Consider the following 20,315-nt stretch of genomic DNA (forward strand, 5'->3'; position numbering starts at 1 on the left):
TTTCCAATTTGTTTTCAACAATGTCCTACACAATTTTCTAACAAAGATCCATTCTAGAACTTACTGATTTATCAAGGATCATGATAATTCCAGGATTTTAGATTTATTCATCACGAAAGAAACTGTGGGAAGAGTGTGGAATTATTTTTTATCTCTTTCTTGTAGACCAAATGTACCAACTGCATTTTTTCTACTGCCAAGTAACAACAGCGAGTTTTTATACAGCACCTTTAATGTACTAAAATGCACTAAATGCGCTACACTCCACAACCACCTGATGAAGGAGCAGTGCTCCAAAAGCTGGTGCTTCCAAATAAACCTGTTGGACTATAACCTGGTATTCTTGACTGTGGCTTCAACTGTCCCCACTATAAGGTGTGAAATTCCCTTCCTGGGCCTTTTTTTTCTCTCATTTAATCTTTGAAACAGTCATTGAAATCTCTCACCCTAATCATTTTATCAACTACCCTACTCGGTCCTAATGTGGTTTGTCTTTTTATTGTCATGCCATTATCAAACTCCTTTGACATTTTAGTACATTAAAGGTGCTATATAAAAACTTGCTGTTGTTACTTGGCAGTAGAAAAAATGCAGTTGGTACATTTGGTCTACGGAAGTGATATAAATTATTCCACACTCTTCCTACAGTTTCTTTCGTGATGAATAAATATAAAATCCTGGAATTATCACGATCCTTTATAAATTAGTAAAGTTCAGAATGGATTTTCGTTAGAAAATTGTGTAGGACATTGGTGAAAACAACCCAGAATACAGTGAGAAGTTTAGATTCCTCACTTAAAGATGGCTATACTTACTAGAGAGAAAATCCAATGAACATTTATGGGGTAGTTTCCATGGCTGAGGGATTTTCCAAGAGGAGAGCACGAAATATAAAGCCTATCCCCTGGAACTTATCAAAATGAGAGGTGCCCTCATTCAAACATACAAAAATTCTTGGCAGTATAGATACTGGAAGCATATTCCCTTGACTGGGAGAGTAGAATTAGGGTCAGTGTCAAAATAAAGCAGTGTCATTTACCACTGAGATGGAAGAAATTTCTTCACTTAAAAGATGGCAAACCTTTGGAAATTTCTGGGAGTCGAGATGTTGACTGGATTAGTGTATTCAACTCAGAGCAATGGATTTTTGAATGCAATGGAGTCAAAGAACAAGTATGATACAAGTAGATCAGTAACCTGTGGTAAATCAGTCATGAAGTTAATGACTGGCAAAGCATGCTAAAGAAGTCAAGTACCAATTCTTGTTCCTACTTTTCATGTTCTTATAGAATTCCTGCTGATATCCAGATAATCTGAGATGTGAGTTAGTCAAAAATTCAGGAGATGTCAAAAACATCATTCCACATCTCTGATGTAAATGCACTTTTGCCACAAACATTGACATGATTATTTTAGATGGTTCAGCACTTGCAGAGCAGAAATTCACTCCTGTCTATTGAATAGTTTCAAGAGGAATATGTCTACTGTAGTCATGAAAATGAGCACAACCAAATTTATTTTTAATTCATGCGTTGTGAGGTTCTTTGGTTTGGCCCAATTTAGCAAATGCTAATCCTTCTTAAACTACTCAAGTGCATGTAGCGCAGGTATACCCACAATGCTGTTAGGAAAAGGTGTTTCAGGATTTTGCCCCAACAATAGCAAGGGAAGAGTAATAAAGGTTCCAGTCAGGATTGTAAATGGTTTGGAAAGGACCTCATTGGTGGTGGTGGCCCAATGTGTCTGTAGCCTTTGTTCCACTTGGTAGTAAAGGCCACTGGTTTGGAAAATACCAGCAACAGAGCTTTGGCAAGACGCTGCAGTGTATCATCTACATGATGCACACTGTTGCCATTATGTATCAGTAATGGGAGAAACGAATGTTTAAGATGGATGATATTCTGATCAAGCAAATGAAGTTTGTCTGAGACCTCATGACTCCCAACAAGTGGAGAGTACTCCATCAAATTCATGACTTCTGCTTTATGGATGGTGGCAGGCTTCAGACAGTCAGGAAGTGAGTTACCAGCCAAGTGAAAAAATGTTTAGAAATAGGTTTGTCCTTAGGATTGTAACACCCTACCTCTCATTAAACCTTGAAGATGATGGGATCTTACTCCTTTTGTTAGTGTGCTCTCAAAAGAATTGGAGAATTGTCTCCTTTAAAAAGATTTTCAAAGACAGTCCTGTTGATGACTTACTCTTGTGTTTGCAAGCTCCCATCAGTTGATTTGCCAGACAGACATCCATTATAGAGTATTTAAGACATAACAGGAGGCCATTTGGTTCATTAAGTTCATGCTGGCTATGTGCACAGCAATCTAATCAGTTTTATTCACTTCTCTGTCCCTGCAGCCCTGCAGGATTACTACCCACAAGCGTCTTCCAATGTCCTTTTGAAATGATTTATCATCATCACTTCTCCTGCCTTGCTGGTAGCAAGCTCCAGATCTTTACCACTCGGTGCAAAACATTTCCTCCTCACATGCCCCTTACATCTTGAGCTCAAAACCTTAGATCTGTATCTGAGTCCTTGTGCTAACAGATAATGGGAGCAGATTTCCTTTATTTACGATATTTAAATCTGTAATAAATAACATAAACAAAATACTGGTGCGGTCACACATGGAATATTGTGTACAGTTCTGGTCACCCCATTACAGAAAGGATGTGGAAGCATTGGAAAAGGTACAGAGGAGATTTACCAGGATGTTGCCTGGTCTGGAGGGAAGATCTTATGAGGAAAGGCTAGAGACTTGGGTCTTTTCTCATTGGAAAGAAGGAAGCTAAGGGGGATTTGATAGAGACATACAAGATGATCAGAGGATGAGATAGGGTAGACAGAGACAGACTTTTTCCAAGGATGATGACGTCAGCTTGTATGAAAGGGCATAACTACAAATTGAAGGGTGATAGATTTAAGACTGATGTCAGAGGCGATTTGTTTACTCAGAGAGTGGTAAGGGCATGGAATGCCCTACCTGCTAAGGTAGTCAACTCAGCCACATTAGGGGGATTTAAACAATCCTTAGATACGCACATGGATGATTTTGGGATAGTGTAGGGGGACAAGCTGAGAATAGTCCACAGGTCAGCGCAACATCGAGGACCGAAGGGCCTGTTTTGCGCTGTATTGTTCTATGTTCTCTCATCTCACACATCTCTTTCAAACCTCTCATGTTCTCCTTTGCTCCAAAGGAGATTACATCAGGGTCATGTTTATCTGACTGTTATGTTTTAACCCAGCAGTGAGCATATGAATCACACAATGCACCATGCTAGATGGCCACTGTACATTCTAGTGGATAGTTCCAATAATCCAGTTTTTTTTATCATTACCCTCAACTGGATACCCTCATTCTGTATCCTTTCCAAGTTCATGATACCCTTCCTTTAGCAAGGCGACTAGAACTGTACGCAGTAGTCCAAAAGTCCTGTACCGCTGTAACATGACATCCTAACTCATATACTCAATGCTCTGACCACTGAAAGCAAGCGTGCCAAATGCCTTATTCACCACCCTGTCTACCTTTGACTCTGCTTTCAGGGAACTATATATCTGAATACCAAGGTGTCTCTGTTCAACGACACTCCCCAGGGCCTGACATAGTCCAGACACCACATGTTATTTACATGTCTCCACCTGCTGTTCCCCCACTTCAAAGGAGGTTACAGAGAAAATGCTGGCCGATGAAATAAAGATCTGGCATAGATACAGTGGGCCAAACGGCCTCCCTCTACCCTGTAACCATTCTCCAAACCTTCCAGGACTCGAAAATGGTCACAGACTGGAGTAAAGAGTTTAGCAGACATTTATTACTTTTTGAAACATGAACTGCTTTACCACAGAAAGTGGCTCAGGTAGAGACCATGCAATATTCTAATTCTGTGCTTGGAATCCTAAAAAATTGCAACGGAGGTAATATTCAACAGAAACAAATTCCCATGTCTATCCTAAACGGGAAACTGCTTTGTAATTATGTTCTAAAACGTACTTGTACCATAGGTAACCATTGTCAAAATAATTAGAAACACTGATGAACACTTCACTTAAAAGCTGTTGAGCCTTCATCTAATTCACTTGAGCATTGAGCTTAATTCCGTGCAGCATGACCAATTGCTTTCTGAGTCTTTATTTAATATTCAGAGTGAAGAAGGGTTATTTAGTGCACTGTTAACTTTAATGAAAAAGCTGTTGAGAGTAAACAGGAGCAAGTCTTTTAGAAAGTACCAGACATTGCACCCACCTTGCTCCTATCTGCAAACTTAAAACTCATACTAAAGAAAGTCAATTATCATTGAGAAGAAACTGAGTTCTGAACAACAGCTCAGATCAAGTAATTACTGTGCACAACTGGCAAGATTTAAAAAGATTCCACAGAGTGAATAGTACAAAAAAAACTTCAGCTCCAGTACATGACTATTGGTAATTATTGCTTAATTCAGAGCAAGAACTGAAAACAGTATAAAAACTCAGAGCATAGGAGACACATTTTCCTAAGACTATCCCTAAGTATATTGAGGAATAGCTACATAGATTGTCCATACCCTGTATATTATTTTACATGGTTCTTCCCAATCTTTCCCCCCACCGACCTTTGAATACTTGAAACAAAAGCCTTGTTTGTGTTGTTGATCTTGCCTTTTCCTCATCCCTTTGCCGCAAGAGTTTCAGAATTACTGAGTCCACAAGCTTGAAAACCAGGCTTCCATCTTTCACAGTCAGTTGCCAGACTATTAGCAACTCTTGGAATCACAAACACGCATGTCCCTGAAACATACAAAATTCTGAAGGAGCTAATTCTGAAGGAGCTCGATAGACTTGATATCAAGATTGTTTCCACTGGCCAGGGAATCAAACACATGATGGAACATGTGCATCATGTCTCTGCAGAAGGCATCAGTCATTTTGGATCGATCTGCAGAGAAATCACTTCACTCAAAGGATTGTGAATCTTCCAATCTTTCAATTCTCTATTCCATAATTGCATCATGGAATATATTGAAGGTTAGGACAGACAGATATTTGGTCTCTCAGAGAAGTTGGAAGCAGACAGAAAACTGGAGCTGAAGCCAAAAGTCATGCATGATGGTACCGAATGGTAGGAGAAAGTGAGGACTGCAGATGCTGGAGATCAGAGCTGGAAATGTGTTGCTGGAAAAGCGCAGCAGGTCAGGCAGCATCCAAGGAAACAGGCATGAGCCCTTCTTCAGGAAGCCCTTCTTCGGTACCGAATGGTAGACCAAGCTCGACAGGTAATAACAGAAACAATTAAACGTGTAGATCACAAGGGATTCAGGGAAAGCTTGCCAAATGGAAAAAGAAATTGGCATAGATAAGTACAGAGTGTCGTACAGCACAGAAACAGACGGGGAGAACGCTGGTAAGTGGAGCTGAAATGCGCATCAGCCATGATTGAATGGCGGAGTGGACTTGATGGGCCAAATGGCCTTACTTCCACTCCTATGTCTTATGGTCTTATGGATTAATAAGAGTGACCACCACAACCATTGGGGAAACAAAATCCCACCTCCAAACCAAGAATACTCTCTGCTAGATTGTGCATCATGACAATCTACAAAATATGTTTGATTCAGAATAGCACAGCTCTCAGTCGGTAATCCACGAGGCATACAGTCGCAAGCAATAGGATTATAAATTTCATATTACCATAGTACATTTCTCGGCCAAACATATCTACCATTAATATCAGTACAGAATGCTGAGAAGGGCATGCCATGAGAAGTGTCAGGCATACATAAAATGAGGTGCCAATCTGAAGATGCAGCAGTCACATGCATGTTAAACAGAGGAATTCATATGTCATGGTTGCAACTAAGAATTTCCCCAACTAATTTTTCCAATCAAACCGCAATATTAATGCTACATTCCAACATGAATAGTGATAGACAATACATCAACTGATTAGAGGAAATGGCTCCATTAACATCCAAATCTCAGTCCAGCACTTTGTTCAAAAGACAAGGCCAAAGCATTTGAAAGCAACTTCAACCACAAGTGTCCCAAAAAAAAAATCTTGGTCTTCTCTTAAGGTCTGCATCATTTCAGAAGCCAGTCTAATTCACTCGATGGTATCAGTAAACCATTCAAACCACTGGATGCTGGATACAGTTATTTGCTCGGACAACATATTGTATAGATTTCGCTTTGCTCATTCACAAGAGGTAGGCATTGGTGGCTAGGCCAACATTTACCATCCATCCCTAGCTGCCTTGGAGAAGGCAGAGGTAAACTGTCTTCTTGAGCTGCTGCAGTACATGCGGTGCACGGACATCTGATAAGAAGGGAGTTCCTTGAATGTTCATTTGTGTTTCAGAACTTGATGATCCAAACAAAGACAAAAAAGCTAACCTCAAGAGGAGAGCTGAGTGCCACAATCTTGTCGTCAAGCCAACATTTAACCATGTGTAGCATCAAGAGAACTTATGTCAATGGTCATTGGGGATAACTAGTCACAATATGAAGTCATGCTTAGCATGTAGGAAGATGTTGTGGTTGTTTGAAGTGTCAGATTATGGTAGCACTGCGTGAGCTGCTCAGCACTTATTACTGGGCCCAATCATCTGCTTCAACAGTGCCCTTCTCTCCATTGTCAAGATTAAAATTGGAGATATTTACTGATAGTAGCAGATGGTGCAGCTCCATTCTCAAAGCCTCAAAATCTGAAACAGTGTATGTCCACTCATAGCAAAATCTGGACAACGTATGGCCTTGGACTGAGAAGCAGCAAACAACATGAATGGCAAACAATTGTTAAACAATGACCATCTCCAAAGAGAAAAGATCTAACTTCCTTCAACTCTGAATGGCATTACTGTCATCAAATCTACCATCAATATCCTGAGGTTTACCATTAACCAAAAACTGAACTTGGATCAGCTAGATAATTACGGTCATTACAATAGCAAGTCACAGGCTGGGTATTCGGAGCCAACTAGTTCACCTTCTAATTCATCAAATCGTTTTCAACAAGTCAGGAGTTTGATGGAATACCACCCATTTGCTCGCACGAACAGAAGTCCAAGAACACTCGATCCCAACTCTTTCCAGGACAAAGTCAGAAACCTAATTTGCATCCCATCCACCACCTTCACCAGTGCATCACAGTAGTGTGTACCATCTGCAAGGTGCAGTACAGGAACCAAAAGCTCCTTTGACATCATAATTCCATGATTCGGCCACTTCCCAAACATATTCTTCTGAACGGTTTGGGTCACAAGCACTTCACTCCCTGCAAGCTCCCTATCAATCCTAAATTGGAATTATGTCACCATTCCTTACTCATCACAGTCAAAATTCAGGAACACGGCTACCCTCCCAATAGCATTGCATTTTTACCAATATTAATCAGACTGCTATGATTCAAGTAACTAACTCACCATCACCTCCTCAATGGCAATTTTGCAATGGAGAACAAATGCTGGATTGGCAGCAATGCCCATTCACATGAATTAACAGAACGTTGGCCTAGAGGTCTTGTGGTGCAGTGGTAATGTCCCCACCTCATGTCCAGGAGGCCTGAGTTCAAGTCCCACATGCTCCAGAAGTGTGTAATAACATTGCTGAACAGATTTATGAAGAAATATAAAAGGAACACTGGCCTTTCCCCTTTTGCTTTTATGATTTCTTTCAAGTGACATACATGTTCTCAAGATCTCCTGAGTGTAGATACTCTACTAACACTGTTCAGAGATATTATGACATACGATCAGAACAGTGAGACTTGAACCCAAATTTCTTGAATCAGAGGTAGGGACACTACTACTGTGCCAGAGTCTCCCCACTGGCCATTTTTTTTCTTTTTGTTCAACTCAGGAGTGTTATTGCACACCACTGATCAACCTTCCCACCACCAAAATCACCATGACTTTTTTATTTGGTTTCTTTTGAAACAGTTAATCGTTAATAATAACTATTTAAATATTAAATTACTAAACAAGACTAAAAAGGATGCTAGATTTTTGGAGCTCTTTCCGCATATGACAATTGATGCTTGATAAATTGTTACATTGAAGCTTGTTGTATTTTTGTTAAGCAAATAATATTAAGAGAAACTGGATAACAGTAATTTTATGAAGTAACCTTAGAGATCAATCATGATCTCAGTGAATGATGGTGCAGGTTTGAGAGCCTCAATTGCCTGCCTTTGCTCTTACATTCATAATTTTACTTATCACACCACACAGTACAACCACATTATAAAAGTTATTTCTTATCCACAAAAGATTATTTTGCATCTATAATCCTCTAGTTTTGAAACCGACAAAATGCAAATGACTTGAAACTGACAGAATGACACAACCCTATGTTCTGAATACCCTACGGGTAATGGAGGTCTTCTCAACTAAGACAAGGCACCCTAGCTGCTGATTGTTACCCAAACAGAGGTGCTGCGTTGTGCTCGTTTGTGCGCTAGGTATGGTCAAGCATCTTACAGAAACATCAAATCAATCAATATGTTCTTATTTTACAACATGCCTACCTTGCAATACTATTATTCGGTCTTCACCTCCTGCAGATATACAGGTAACTTAAATGCTAGCTTTTTGTTATTTACCATGATTAACGCAGAATGCTCCCATAGCGCTGTCACACACAAGACTAAAAAAAGTCTATTTCATATGCGTTGGCCTCATTTGTCATTTTAATCCAAAATACTCTAATTGTGGCGGCATGGTGGCTCAGTGGTTAGCACTGCTGCCTCACAGCGGCAGGGAAGGTGGGAAGGTTCGATTCCTGCTTCGAGCAACTCTGTGTGGAGTTTGCATATTCTCCCTGTGTCTGTGTGGGTTTCCTCCAGGTGCTCCAGTTTCCTCCCACAATCCAAACATGTGCAGGTTGGGTGAATTGGCCATGCTAAATTGCAAGGACTGCAGACACTGGAAACCAGAGACCATGCTAAATTGCCCATAGTGTTCAGGGATGTGTAGGTTAGGTGTATTAGTCTGGGGTAAATGGAGGGGAATGGGTCTGGGTGGGTTACCCTTTGGAGGGTAGTTGTGGACTTGTTGGGCCAAAGGGTCTGTTTCCACACGGTAGGGATTCTATATCTATATTCAGTGATTCTATTATATTCACTCGCCACAAGTTGCAATCATATGAGACAGATTTGAAAACAGTCTGTGCATTGCCAGTTAAACACACGTCAGCTGGTGCTAGTGTTATATCTCCTTCACAGCAGAAAGAATTCAAATGTTTACTTTCCACAGAACGTGCATAAATGATAAAGCCGTCTATTTTTAATCCTCAAAAGATGCTTACCTCTGGGAGCTGTGGAATCTGGATCAGCCGCTTGAAATATTGTAAGTTACTGGATCTATAAAATAATTCTTTCAGTCTGCAAAAAAAAAGTGAAACTAAGTACACAAAGGTTGAACTTGGGTTTTAGGTTAAATACCTTTATAACACTTCCTCCTATCTCCTCCATGATCATGACCCACCGCCAAACACCAAACCATTGTTTCTAAACAGTTATTGACCTAATTTCCTCTGGTCATCCTCAATCCTTGGCTTCCCACCTCATAGTTACCCCACATTGCTCACAGCAACCTTCTCACAACCTATAAACAAGAATGCCCTGGTGGAACTACCATTTCAGCCTGTGCCTGCCCCACTGAACCAATATCTTCCAGTCAGATTCAACTCAAAACATTAAATGCTTTCCTCCAAAATTGCTGCAAACCCGCTGAGAAATTCCAGCACTTTGTTTTTAATTCACATTTCCAACATCTACAGTCTTTTGCTTTGATTTCTTCCTACTCAAATTCAATAGTTTCTCCTTGCATAGTCCTTACCCACCTCATTCTTTTGATGCCACCTAGCACATTAAACATTTGCTCTTTCCCATGGAAGTTTAGTTTCTCTACATTTGACTTGAATAGAAGTTTGATCCGATCCCAAATCAGCATCTCTGCCAAGCTGAACATGATCTCTCATTGAACAATTTCTTCTTTAATTCATCTCGCAGAACTGAAGCAAGGTTACACCTGAAATGTTGACTTCTCCACCTCCTGATGCTGCCTGGCTTGCTGTTTTTTTCCATCCTCTCGCTTGTCTACCTTGGAACCTAGCATCTACAGATTTTTTGTCTCTGGTCCATAACAATAGCAATGATTTGGATTAGATTGCTGGGGTATGATTAAGAAGTGTGCAGATAATTCAGAAATAGATGTTACGGTTGATTAGGAGGAAAACTGTAGGTTACAGGAAGAAGTCAACGAAGTAGTGAGTTAGAAAAAAAGAGTGGCAATTGGAGTTCCAACTGAAGAAATATTTTACAATATATTTGGCAAAAGGTGAAGAAGGCAAAAGAAAATAAATGATAGCCATATAGAAAAGATGAATTTTGGTGTGCATATCCACAGACCCCTAAAGCTTGCTGATAAGGTTGTCATGGCAACAGATGGAATACTTACCTAAGGCACAGAATACAAGAATAAGCAGCTTATACTGGAGCTATTTAAAACACCTTTCAGGCAACAATTGGATTTGTGCTTGCTGTGTTGAGCACATTATAGTAAATTTGTGATTTGCAAGAGGAATTTTACAAGGACTGGCCAATATTACTAAAAAGGAATGACTGGATAGGTTAGGAACCTTTAATTTGGAGCAGCAGAGGCAGAGGGGAGACCTAATTGAACAGTATAAAATTATAAAGTTTTTAGACCAAGTGGACAGAACTTATTCTCAGCGAGTTTTGAGAAGATTTGTAGCTCAGGTTGAGGTTTTGGATGTACGTTTGCTCGCTGAGCTGAAAGGTTCATTTCCAGATGTTTCATTACCTTTCTGGGTAACATCTTCAGTGAACTTTATGCAAAGCAATGCTGAAACTTCCTGCTTGGGTTTCCCAAACATATAAATAGAAAGCAGGAAGTTTCAGCATTGCTTTGCATAAAGTTCACTGAAGATGTTACTTAGTAAAGTAATGAAACATCTGAAAATGAACCTTTCAGCTCAGCGAGCAGCCTACATCCAGAACTTATTCTGTTTTGTTGAGGGTTTTATAACCAGAGGTCATAGATTTAGGTAAGAGGTGAGGGGATTTGAGGGAAATTATTTTCACCCGGAGATTGTTGAGGACCTAGAAATCTTTACCTCTGAAGCCAAGACAGGAAGAAACCTTTATAATATTTTACAAAGACTTGGAAATGTAATTGACCTTCTGAAACCAACAGGGCCACAGACTAAGAGCAAAAAGTGGAATTCAGCTGAATGCCTACTCATTAGTTGGGCAGACATGATGAGCTGAACAGCAAAGAGTCACAGAGCTGTACAGTATGGAAACAGACCATTCAGTCCAACTCATCCATGCCGATAGACACCTAAATTAATCTGGTCCCATCCGCCAGCACCTGGCCCATATCCCTCTAAGCCCTTCCTATTCATGTACCCATCCATATGCCTTTTAAATGTTTTAATTAAACCAGCCTCCACCACTTCCTCTGGCGGCTTATTCCATACACGCACCACCCTCTGCGTGAAAAGGTTGCCTGTTAGGTCCTTTTTAAATCTTTTCCCTCTCACCTTAAACCTATGCCCTCCAGTATTGGAATAGCCTGGGGAAAAGACCTTGGCTATTCACTCTATCCATGCCCCTCATGGTTTATAAATCTTTATAAGGTCAACTATCAGCCTCCAATCCTTCAGGGAAAAAAAGCTCCAGTCTATTCAGCCTCTCTCTACAGCTCAAAACCTCCAACCCAAGCAACATCCTTGCAAATCTGTTCTGAATCTTTTCAAGTTTCACAACCTCCTTCCTATAGCAGGGAGACCAGAACTGAATGCAGTATTCCAAAAGTGTCCTAACTAATGTCCTGTGCAGTCGCAATATGACTGCCCAACTCCTATTCTCAATGCACTGACCAATAAAGACAAGCATACCAAACTTCTTCACTGTCCTGTTTGTCTGCAATTCTATTTTCAAGGAACTATGAACCTGCACTCCAAGGTCTCTTTGTTCAGCAACACTCCCCAGGACCTTACCATTAAGTGTATAAGTCCTGCCCTGATTTGTCTTTCCAAAATGTAGTACCTCGTATTTATCCAAGTAAACTCCACCTCCCACTCTTCAGGCCATCAACCCATCTGCTCAAGGTCCCTTTGTACCCTGAGGTGTACCTTCTTGGCGCTCCATTACACCATTAATTTTGGAGTCATTTTCAATCTTTGCATCCTGTAAATCTCTAGGAGCCAAATCACGGGTGGAGGTGAACAAATATTACAGAAATAGAAATAGGAGGTCCTTTGTAATGGAAAGGACACAAAGTTAAAAGTTTAGCTTGGGATTAAATATGAAACACAAGTTGCAGTACAACCAGAGTCAGTCCCAAACACACAAAGCTGGAGGGAACCATACAGCTCTGGAATGGATGTCATGTACAAGGTGTGCGACAGATACAGGCTGCGTGACAGATATCAGAAGTAGTCATTCTGGTCTTACCAATATTGAGCTTTAGAAAATTGTACTTTGTTTCAGAGTAAATGTCAAAAAAACACTCCAACACTGGTGTGGTTGCAAAAGACGTCGGAAAGGTTGAGTTGATGTCTTTCACATACACATGATAGCTTATTTCCAATACTTGCAATATTTTGTTGCCCCTCATCTTTTTCTACAGTCCTTGTTACTGCAATGAGATCGGTGTATGAATCTGATTTAATAGTAAACTACATATTTCATTTTCTGTGCAGTAGGCAAGAGAAATGCTGAAGAGCAACAAGAACAAACAAGGGTGTAGGCTGGAAGAGAGCGTCAAAGGACTGTCTGAAACACTGGATCAATTCAGTTAAATATTTTGAAAAGATGTGTTGAAGGACGAGGAGCCAATGTAAATCAAGGATAAATAGAGGAAGCATGTTTCCAGATGAGTCAGAATTTATGTAAGATGGTCTCTAGGTTGATGAAGTAGTATAGAAAAGTTGAGACTAGCAGTACAAAAAGAAGCAAAAATTAAGGTTTGAGAAGCACTTTGAGAAGAACAGATAGACACAATAGTTCAGCAGCAAATGGAGGCAGCCTTGCTATGAACTTAATGTGTGCTTTGAAGCTGAGCTAAAGGTTGTGCAACTCACTAATGTGCCTTGAGTTTGCGTGGGCAGTGAAGGGACACAGTGGACAACCAGGAAGATGGTTGTGATCAGAGGCTAAAGTGCAATTTAGAGTGATAATGAAATAGGCTAACTTGCTCTTATTGATGTTGGGCTGCAGTAATTTTGGATTTATTCAAAATTTGAATTCAGCTAGGCTGCTGAACTGCAGTGACAATTATGAAACCAAGGATATTGGTGCACAAGTAAACTGATCACAAACAAGTATACAAAAGTTGATTCTAAGCCTATGGAAAACATCAGTGACAATAAAATCTATTCATTGTTTACAAAATCTTGAAATATTAACAATAGATAAACACAAGAGTTCATTAAGCAGATAAGTTTTAGAGATGGAAAATCATACTAACACTAATGAAGGAATTAAATATATGTAATGCTTTGAAGAGAATAGATGCAACTCAAGATGAAACACACATTCAAAACTGGCTCATTTAGATATCAATTAATTCTCTAAAGGTTGATGGTCAGAGTACTCAGATATAAAGGCACATTACTCAAAGGATGGAACAATATAAAAATCGTCATCACATTCTTTCAATTCCATCCTCGAGTCCTGTGCCCCATCTTTTACCTTCTACCTTTCTACTTTAATCAACTGTGTGTTCTCTGCTGACTCTGGACAACCACCTTAAATCATTTTCTACTAGCCCTTTATCAACACCTTTAATTTCATCATGTTACATTCTCAGCTCCAACAACCTTATTAAAATCCCCCCAACTAATTTTAACACATTTCCTACATTACAACTGCCTCGCAGCGCCAGAGACCCGGGTTCAATTCCCGCCTCAGGCGACTGTGTGGAGTTTGCACGTTCTCCCAGTGTCTGCGTGGGTTTCCTCCGGGTGCTCCGGTTTCCTCCCACAGTCCAAAGATGTGCAGGTCAGGTGAATTGGCCATGCTAAATTGCCCGTAGTGTTAGGTATTGGGTAAATGTAAGGGTATGGGTGGGTTGCGCTTCGGCGGGTCGGTGTGGACTTGTTGGGCCGAAGGGCCTGTTTCCATACTGTAATGTAATCTAAACAACAGGGACTATGGTTCAATAACACTTCATTAGCTGTGAAGCACTCTACAATATCTTGTGGGCATGAAAGACACTTTATAAATGCATTTTGTTTTACTCACTAAAGTCTGACAACAAATTGTGAAAATTCTTGAAATATTTTGCAATATCAAAAGCACTGCATGGTTTTTAGATTGGAGTTCTCAAAGCTATCAAAACATTACATTTCAGAAAGAAACTCTTTCCCGGGTAGTGCATTAGAGAAAGTTGATGTTCAAAAGCACCAATACTCAGCAAAAACACTAAGTGGTTGCTGGGATACTGGAAATGGCAAAGAACAATGAACAATAATAGAGATAACCCTCATCCTGTTTTCAAAATGTTAATTACTTTGAGGTAAAGCGCTGACAGAGGAGATAAGCAAAGTGCTTGTTGTGACTTACTTTTTGAACTGTTCGTGGAATCGGTCTCTATGGCCTTGTAAAGTATCTGCTGGGAGACCTGGAAACAAAACGTAATTTGAAACCTGATCTTCAATAAGGCAGTTTGGCAGAGAGAGATAGAATACTGCTAATTAAATCAGTAATATAAAACACATAAAAGTGTTAATTGTTCTGAGAATGTTCTCCATTAGGGAAAGGCATTTAAGATGGTCAAAAATCAGATCACTGTGAGGAGTGGAAGATGCTTAAAACATTCCTAATTTATAATTAGATTTTGCTCCTTCATGTTATCAGAATGAATTTATTTGAGTAACATCAAGTAACCATATCAGCTGATGGGTAAAAATATTTGTTTCCTAAATGTATGAGTGGCAAGGCTGAATCTTGGGTTTAATAAAGGATTTATATTCAACTTCCAACATTCATTTGAAAACTGTAGACTGGACAAAAAGAGCTTGCACCCTCAGCAGCTTTGCCTCATTTCCAATTTTGAAACTATGCTATTAATCAGCCTGAAGTAGTAGTCTCTTATCAAAATTAACACTCAGATCACCAATTACCAGGCACACCAATCCTGTAGATCCCCAGAGTCAACACCAGACCTGTTCTTCCTCAATTCGTTCAGTAAATCTATCATAGCTGTTATAGCTGCTCCACTGCTTAATCAAATAGTACTAACTGGTATAATAATGATTCGGAGATGCCGGTGTTGGACTGGGGTGTACAAAGTTAAAAATCACATAATACCAGGTTATAGTCCAACAGGTTTAATTGGAAGCACACTAGCTTTTGGAGCAACGCTCCTTCATCAGGTGATTGTGGACGGCTCGATCGTAACAGAATTTATAGCAAAAATTTGCAGTGTGATGTAACTGAAATTATACATTGAAAAATTTATTGTCTGTTAAGCCTTTCATCTGTTAGAATACAGTGATAGTTTCATTTCTTTCATGTGTAAATCACAAAACATTTTTTAAAAGTTGCATTCTCTGGTTAGCTGTTAACAATGGTGATAGCTAGACAATGTGTTGAAGGTGTTGGCCCCCTGTGTTCTCTGTCTATGACCTGATGTTTAGATTGATTCTAATCTAAAAAGTGAGATAATGGAGTTTTACATAAATTCATGCAGTTTTTGAGCTCAGGGTTCTACATGAATGTATGCAGTTTTTGAGCAAAGTGCAATGTAACTCTGCAAGTACAAATTCACCCCACAAAATATATGTGTGCATGTGGGTCTTTGTCTGTCTGTGTGTGTCTGTCTGTCTGGGGTGGGGGTTGTGAGTGTGTGTGTGTGCGCACGTGCGCGTGTGTGTGTAGTGAGTGCAGAGTGTCTTAAGTATGTGAGGGGGTGCATGTGTGAGTGTGGGAGTGTGTGTGTCTATCTGTAAGGGTGTGTGTGGGTGTCTGTGTGCACGTCTGTGTGTACCTGTGTCCTTGTGTGTGTGAGTGTGTGTGTGTGTGTGTGTGTGTGTGTGTGTGTGTGTGTGTGTGTGTGTAGGAATATCTGTGTGTGTATAGTGCAATGGTGATCACCTGTAATGTGACATGAACCCAAGGTCCCGGTTGAGGCCCCCCCCAATGGGTACCGAACTTAGCTATCAGCCTCTGCTCGGCCACTTAGGTGCTGAAGGAGCGCCGCTCCAAAAGCTAGTGCTTCCAATTAAACCTGTTGGACTATAATCTGGTGTTGTGAGATATTTTAACTTCATAATTTTAAAACATTGTCTTCATTATTGCACTTCTGGCAACTGATATGATCTAAAAAAAATTAATGTGTGCAAAGTCTGACACTGGCATCCCCAAATCAAAGAAAATAAGATGACATGAGTAGTTGGCTGTCTCTGAGGCTCATGTGACCAGGCACAGGCTGTTTTCAGGTTAGATTATGTTTCAACTAACTCAAATGTATCTATTGACTGAAAACCTCAGCCTAAATAACCAAGTTGGTCATACTGTGAGAGATGACTGAAGATCACATTTTCAAGTTGGATCTATTAATAAATTCAAGGGGATTTGTTAATAAATTTTCATGTTAACATCGTAATGTTAATGATGTGGAGGTGCCAGTGTTGATCTGGGGTGGACAAAATTAAAACACCAAGTTATATTCCAACAGGTTTAATTGGAAGCACTAGCTTTCAGAGCGCTGCTCCTTCATCAGGTAGTGCCCAAAAAGCTTGTACTTCCAAAGAAACCTGTTGGACTATAAACTGGTGTTGTGTGACTTTTAACTTCATAATTTTAAAACATTGTCTTCATTATTGCACTTCTGGCAACTGATCTAAAAAAATTTAATGTGTGCAAAGATACCCCAGAGAATATCTAATCTCTTTAATAATACTTTCCACATCTATAAGCCTGACCCACTCACTCTAACTATATGACAAACAGATAAATACATACGGCACTGAGTGGCAAAAAACATGTGCCACTAGTTAACTTTTGGACCAAATAACTCATGCATACTTACAGGAATGTAACTTGAAGAGGAGTTTAACAGTGTAGTCATACAGATGACTGGAGTCAAGAATAACCTGGATTAGAGGAGCCAATCGACACTGACCAGCTGCTGTTACAGAGACCGATCTTGACATGTCCAGGGAACTGAAGACTGCAAAATTAAAGGGGAACAGTGCTTCAGCATACATCACTGCAGGCACAATCATCGCCCATACGGCAATCTACAGCTTCTTTTTCTGATTTTTCCAAAGTAATTTTCATGCTCATCCAAGTTATTTCAGCTTTGGGTGCATCACATTCCTCACAGTGCCCTAATTACCTTGCATTCCAGTGCTTTCAGTTGTGATAATGTAAACATCAGAACTTGAATAATTGTTCATAGTTTGAAACAAACAGTAATAATTCCATCTGGAATAAAACTATTAGTGGGCAAGGGCAAACCTACATAGGAATTGAAAGCAATTAGCCATGCCTGGGAAAAGGAGTGGAGACTACATAAACAAACTATTTTAACATCTGCTTGATATCACAAGGACAAATGATTGCCCTGCAGAAGAATGTAAGGAAAGCTGTGTTTTCAAGCAGACAACTAACACTGAATATAACTAGGAGCAAAGGAGTTACTTCTGATAAGGAAGCAAGCTGCAGACTCAAGGACTCCAAAACAGTAATAAATATTTTGGATGAAAGAATCTAAAAGTCATCAATGTTGTCACACCATAGACCCAAAGGACAAAGGTTGTTATAAGAATTCAACTCCAAAACTCCTCATTAGCGGAATTTCAAAGAACAACACTGCACATCAGAGACAAACACTATTGATTGGAACTGTAGCTAAATTTCACCATTAATCACTTAATAGCTAAGTTACACTGTGAGGATTAACTTGAGGGGTCTTATTTTGTTGCTACTCATGCAATAAAGTTCAAATCATTGTATCACAATTTGATTGTCTGTCAGATTTCTTAATAGGTAACAAATTAAAGGTAATTTGTGGTGATTTATACACAAACAGTATATAACCAGTCGTAAGGATGGGAACTAAGTCACGTCCAAGTTGGATCCAGTGTCACAGTTAAATGAAGGCAGTTTTCCTTACTTTTGAATGAGGTCACTTTTGGATAAGCAAGAATATTGATAGTGTAAAAACAGTTGAGATTTGCCAATATGAATAGCCACAATATAAATAGCGAGAGTTTCTATAAGTTAAACAAATTAATTGTGTATGCTGAATGACGGGTTTCACCATGCCCAAGCTTTCGATTTCCCATTCTAACATCTGCTATTCTCTAATGTCACCCATTATGGTAAAATATACCGTCTCATTTAAATCCTCTCATTTCAGGACAGATTAGTGAAGATACCCGATATTCCTGTTTTGATAATGTAAACCCCTGGACAGGTTACAGGTCCCCAGCATCAAACACGCCTGAAGAACACCACTTGAGATTGAAGTTAACAATTTTTTGAGTATTACTTATTTTTGTTCATGTTTTATAATTTTACAAATTAACATTTTTAAATCCATTAACAACACGAGTGGAAGCGAATCACAAGAGTTGATTTTTTTTTTAAAATGTAAAAATCTAGTGATAAATCCAGTGAATTCCAGGTTAGCCAAATACACCCACCCTTCAAATGATGTCGCTTAGTTATTTCAAGCTTTCAACCACATCCTTTTTATGCATTACACATTGAGTCATCATAGTCGCAGGCTCTGCCAGACACAAACAAAACAGCTTACCTCAGCCTGCACACACTGTTTCACTGTTTTGAGTATCAGAGGACGAAAAAAACTTGCCCACTACAGATTTGGAGTCTGACAGCAGCATTGAGTAAAATATCCTACAGAATGGCCATTTTATTACATTTGGAAACACCACTGTTTCCTCACTATTGGATTACTGTCACAAATTTTAAAATGCGCACAACGTTCGTTGATCCAAAAACAAATTAGTTCACTGACTTAAATCATTAGTGGCTACATGCATGTAAATAACAGGTCTTTCTGCAACTTGAATGAGCTAATTAAGTATCCACCCTGAATTGCTCTTTTTACCTGAGTTAAAGTCATTTGATTAGATTAGATTAGATTCCCTACAGTGTGGAAACAGGCCCTTTGGCCCAACTAGTCCACACTGATTCTCTGAAGTAACCCACCCAGACCCATCTCCCTCTGACTAATGCACCTAATACTATGGGCAATTTGGCATGGCCAATCCATCTGACCTGCACATCTTTGGATTGTGGGAGGAAACCGGAGCACCAGGAGGAAACCCACGCAGACACGGGGAGAATGTGCAAACTCCATACAGACAGTCACCCAAGGCTGGTATCGAACCTGGGACCCTAGTGCTGTGAGGCTGCAGTGCTAACCACTGAGTTGGAAACTTCTGAATTGAGTGAAACGTAAAAGAAAAATACATATGGATTAGTTATAATTAGATCATGCAAATCCTATATCACTCCACTTTTGAGGAATATGTGCTGTCAGCATTTTAACAGTGGATGACACACTATAGTTTTCAAAAACATGAACTTTAAAACAAAGTTAGGAATTTGCTTCAGTTCAGCTACTTCCCACAGTGTGAGTTGACAAAATGCTGACTTCCAATGTAACGTTTACAGTAATACTGAAAGTAGTTTAGCGTGGCCAAAAATGTGCAGGTCAGGTGAATTGGCCACGCTAAATTGCCTGTAGTGTTAGGTGCAGGGGTAAATGTAGGGGAATGGGTCTGGGTGGGTGCGCTTCGGCGGGTCGGTGTGGACTTGTTGGGCCGAAGGGCCTGTTTCCACACTGTAAGTAATCTAATCTAATCTAATCTAATCTAATCTAATCTAATCTAATCTAATCTAATCTAGTTATGGGTAGCCGAACCTAACAGAACTGCCAATATCAAGGCTTTGACTCAAAAACCCAGAAAATTACTAACTTGATGAGATCATTAGTTGCTGTGTATTGGCAACATGACTCTCATTTCAGCAACATTTTTTGTTCTGCTCCACAGGCATTGTTATGTTTGGTAGAGCCTGTCTTTTCAAGACCATAAAGTTAAAGTGCACATTTTTAAGTCTATTGAAGTTTGTTGGCTGCACTTCAGCAGCAGAAAATACCTTTTTCTATAAAAATGGACTGTTTTACATTTGTCCTGAAGATCAATGCTTCAAGTGTAACATAATTAAAGCTGCCTATAATACACGCCATGTGCGCGCGCACACAGTGCAATTCATGATATTGCCTTTTTAAATTGCTTCAGAGAATTCTTTTCTCTGCAAGCAGCC

The 20,315-nt window shown here is 39.7% G+C and overlaps 1 protein-coding gene across 5 annotated transcripts in view; it reads right to left on the bottom strand.

Annotated features, from left to right (window-relative positions):
• The window catches only part of hip1 (huntingtin interacting protein 1), a 344,047-nt gene that overhangs the window by 91,020 nt on the left and 232,712 nt on the right, over positions 1-20,315 (bottom strand). For all 5 annotated transcript variants that reach the window (XM_043718716.2, XM_087977488.1, XM_043718713.2 and 2 more), the window contains exons 8-10: positions 17,044-17,184; positions 14,574-14,631; positions 9,284-9,359 (exon numbers count right to left, since the gene is read on the bottom strand). In XM_043718716.2, coding sequence (XP_043574651.2) covers positions 9,284-9,359; positions 14,574-14,631; positions 17,044-17,184 — 275 coding nt within the window. The remainder of the gene's footprint in view (positions 1-9,283; positions 9,360-14,573; positions 14,632-17,043; positions 17,185-20,315) is intronic.

Source organism: Chiloscyllium plagiosum, unplaced genomic scaffold, assembly GCF_037043375.1.
Source record: "Chiloscyllium plagiosum isolate Xiang-an unplaced genomic scaffold, Cpla_swu_hap1 HiC_scaffold_31, whole genome shotgun sequence".
Taxonomy (NCBI): Eukaryota; Metazoa; Chordata; class Chondrichthyes; order Orectolobiformes; family Hemiscylliidae; genus Chiloscyllium; species Chiloscyllium plagiosum.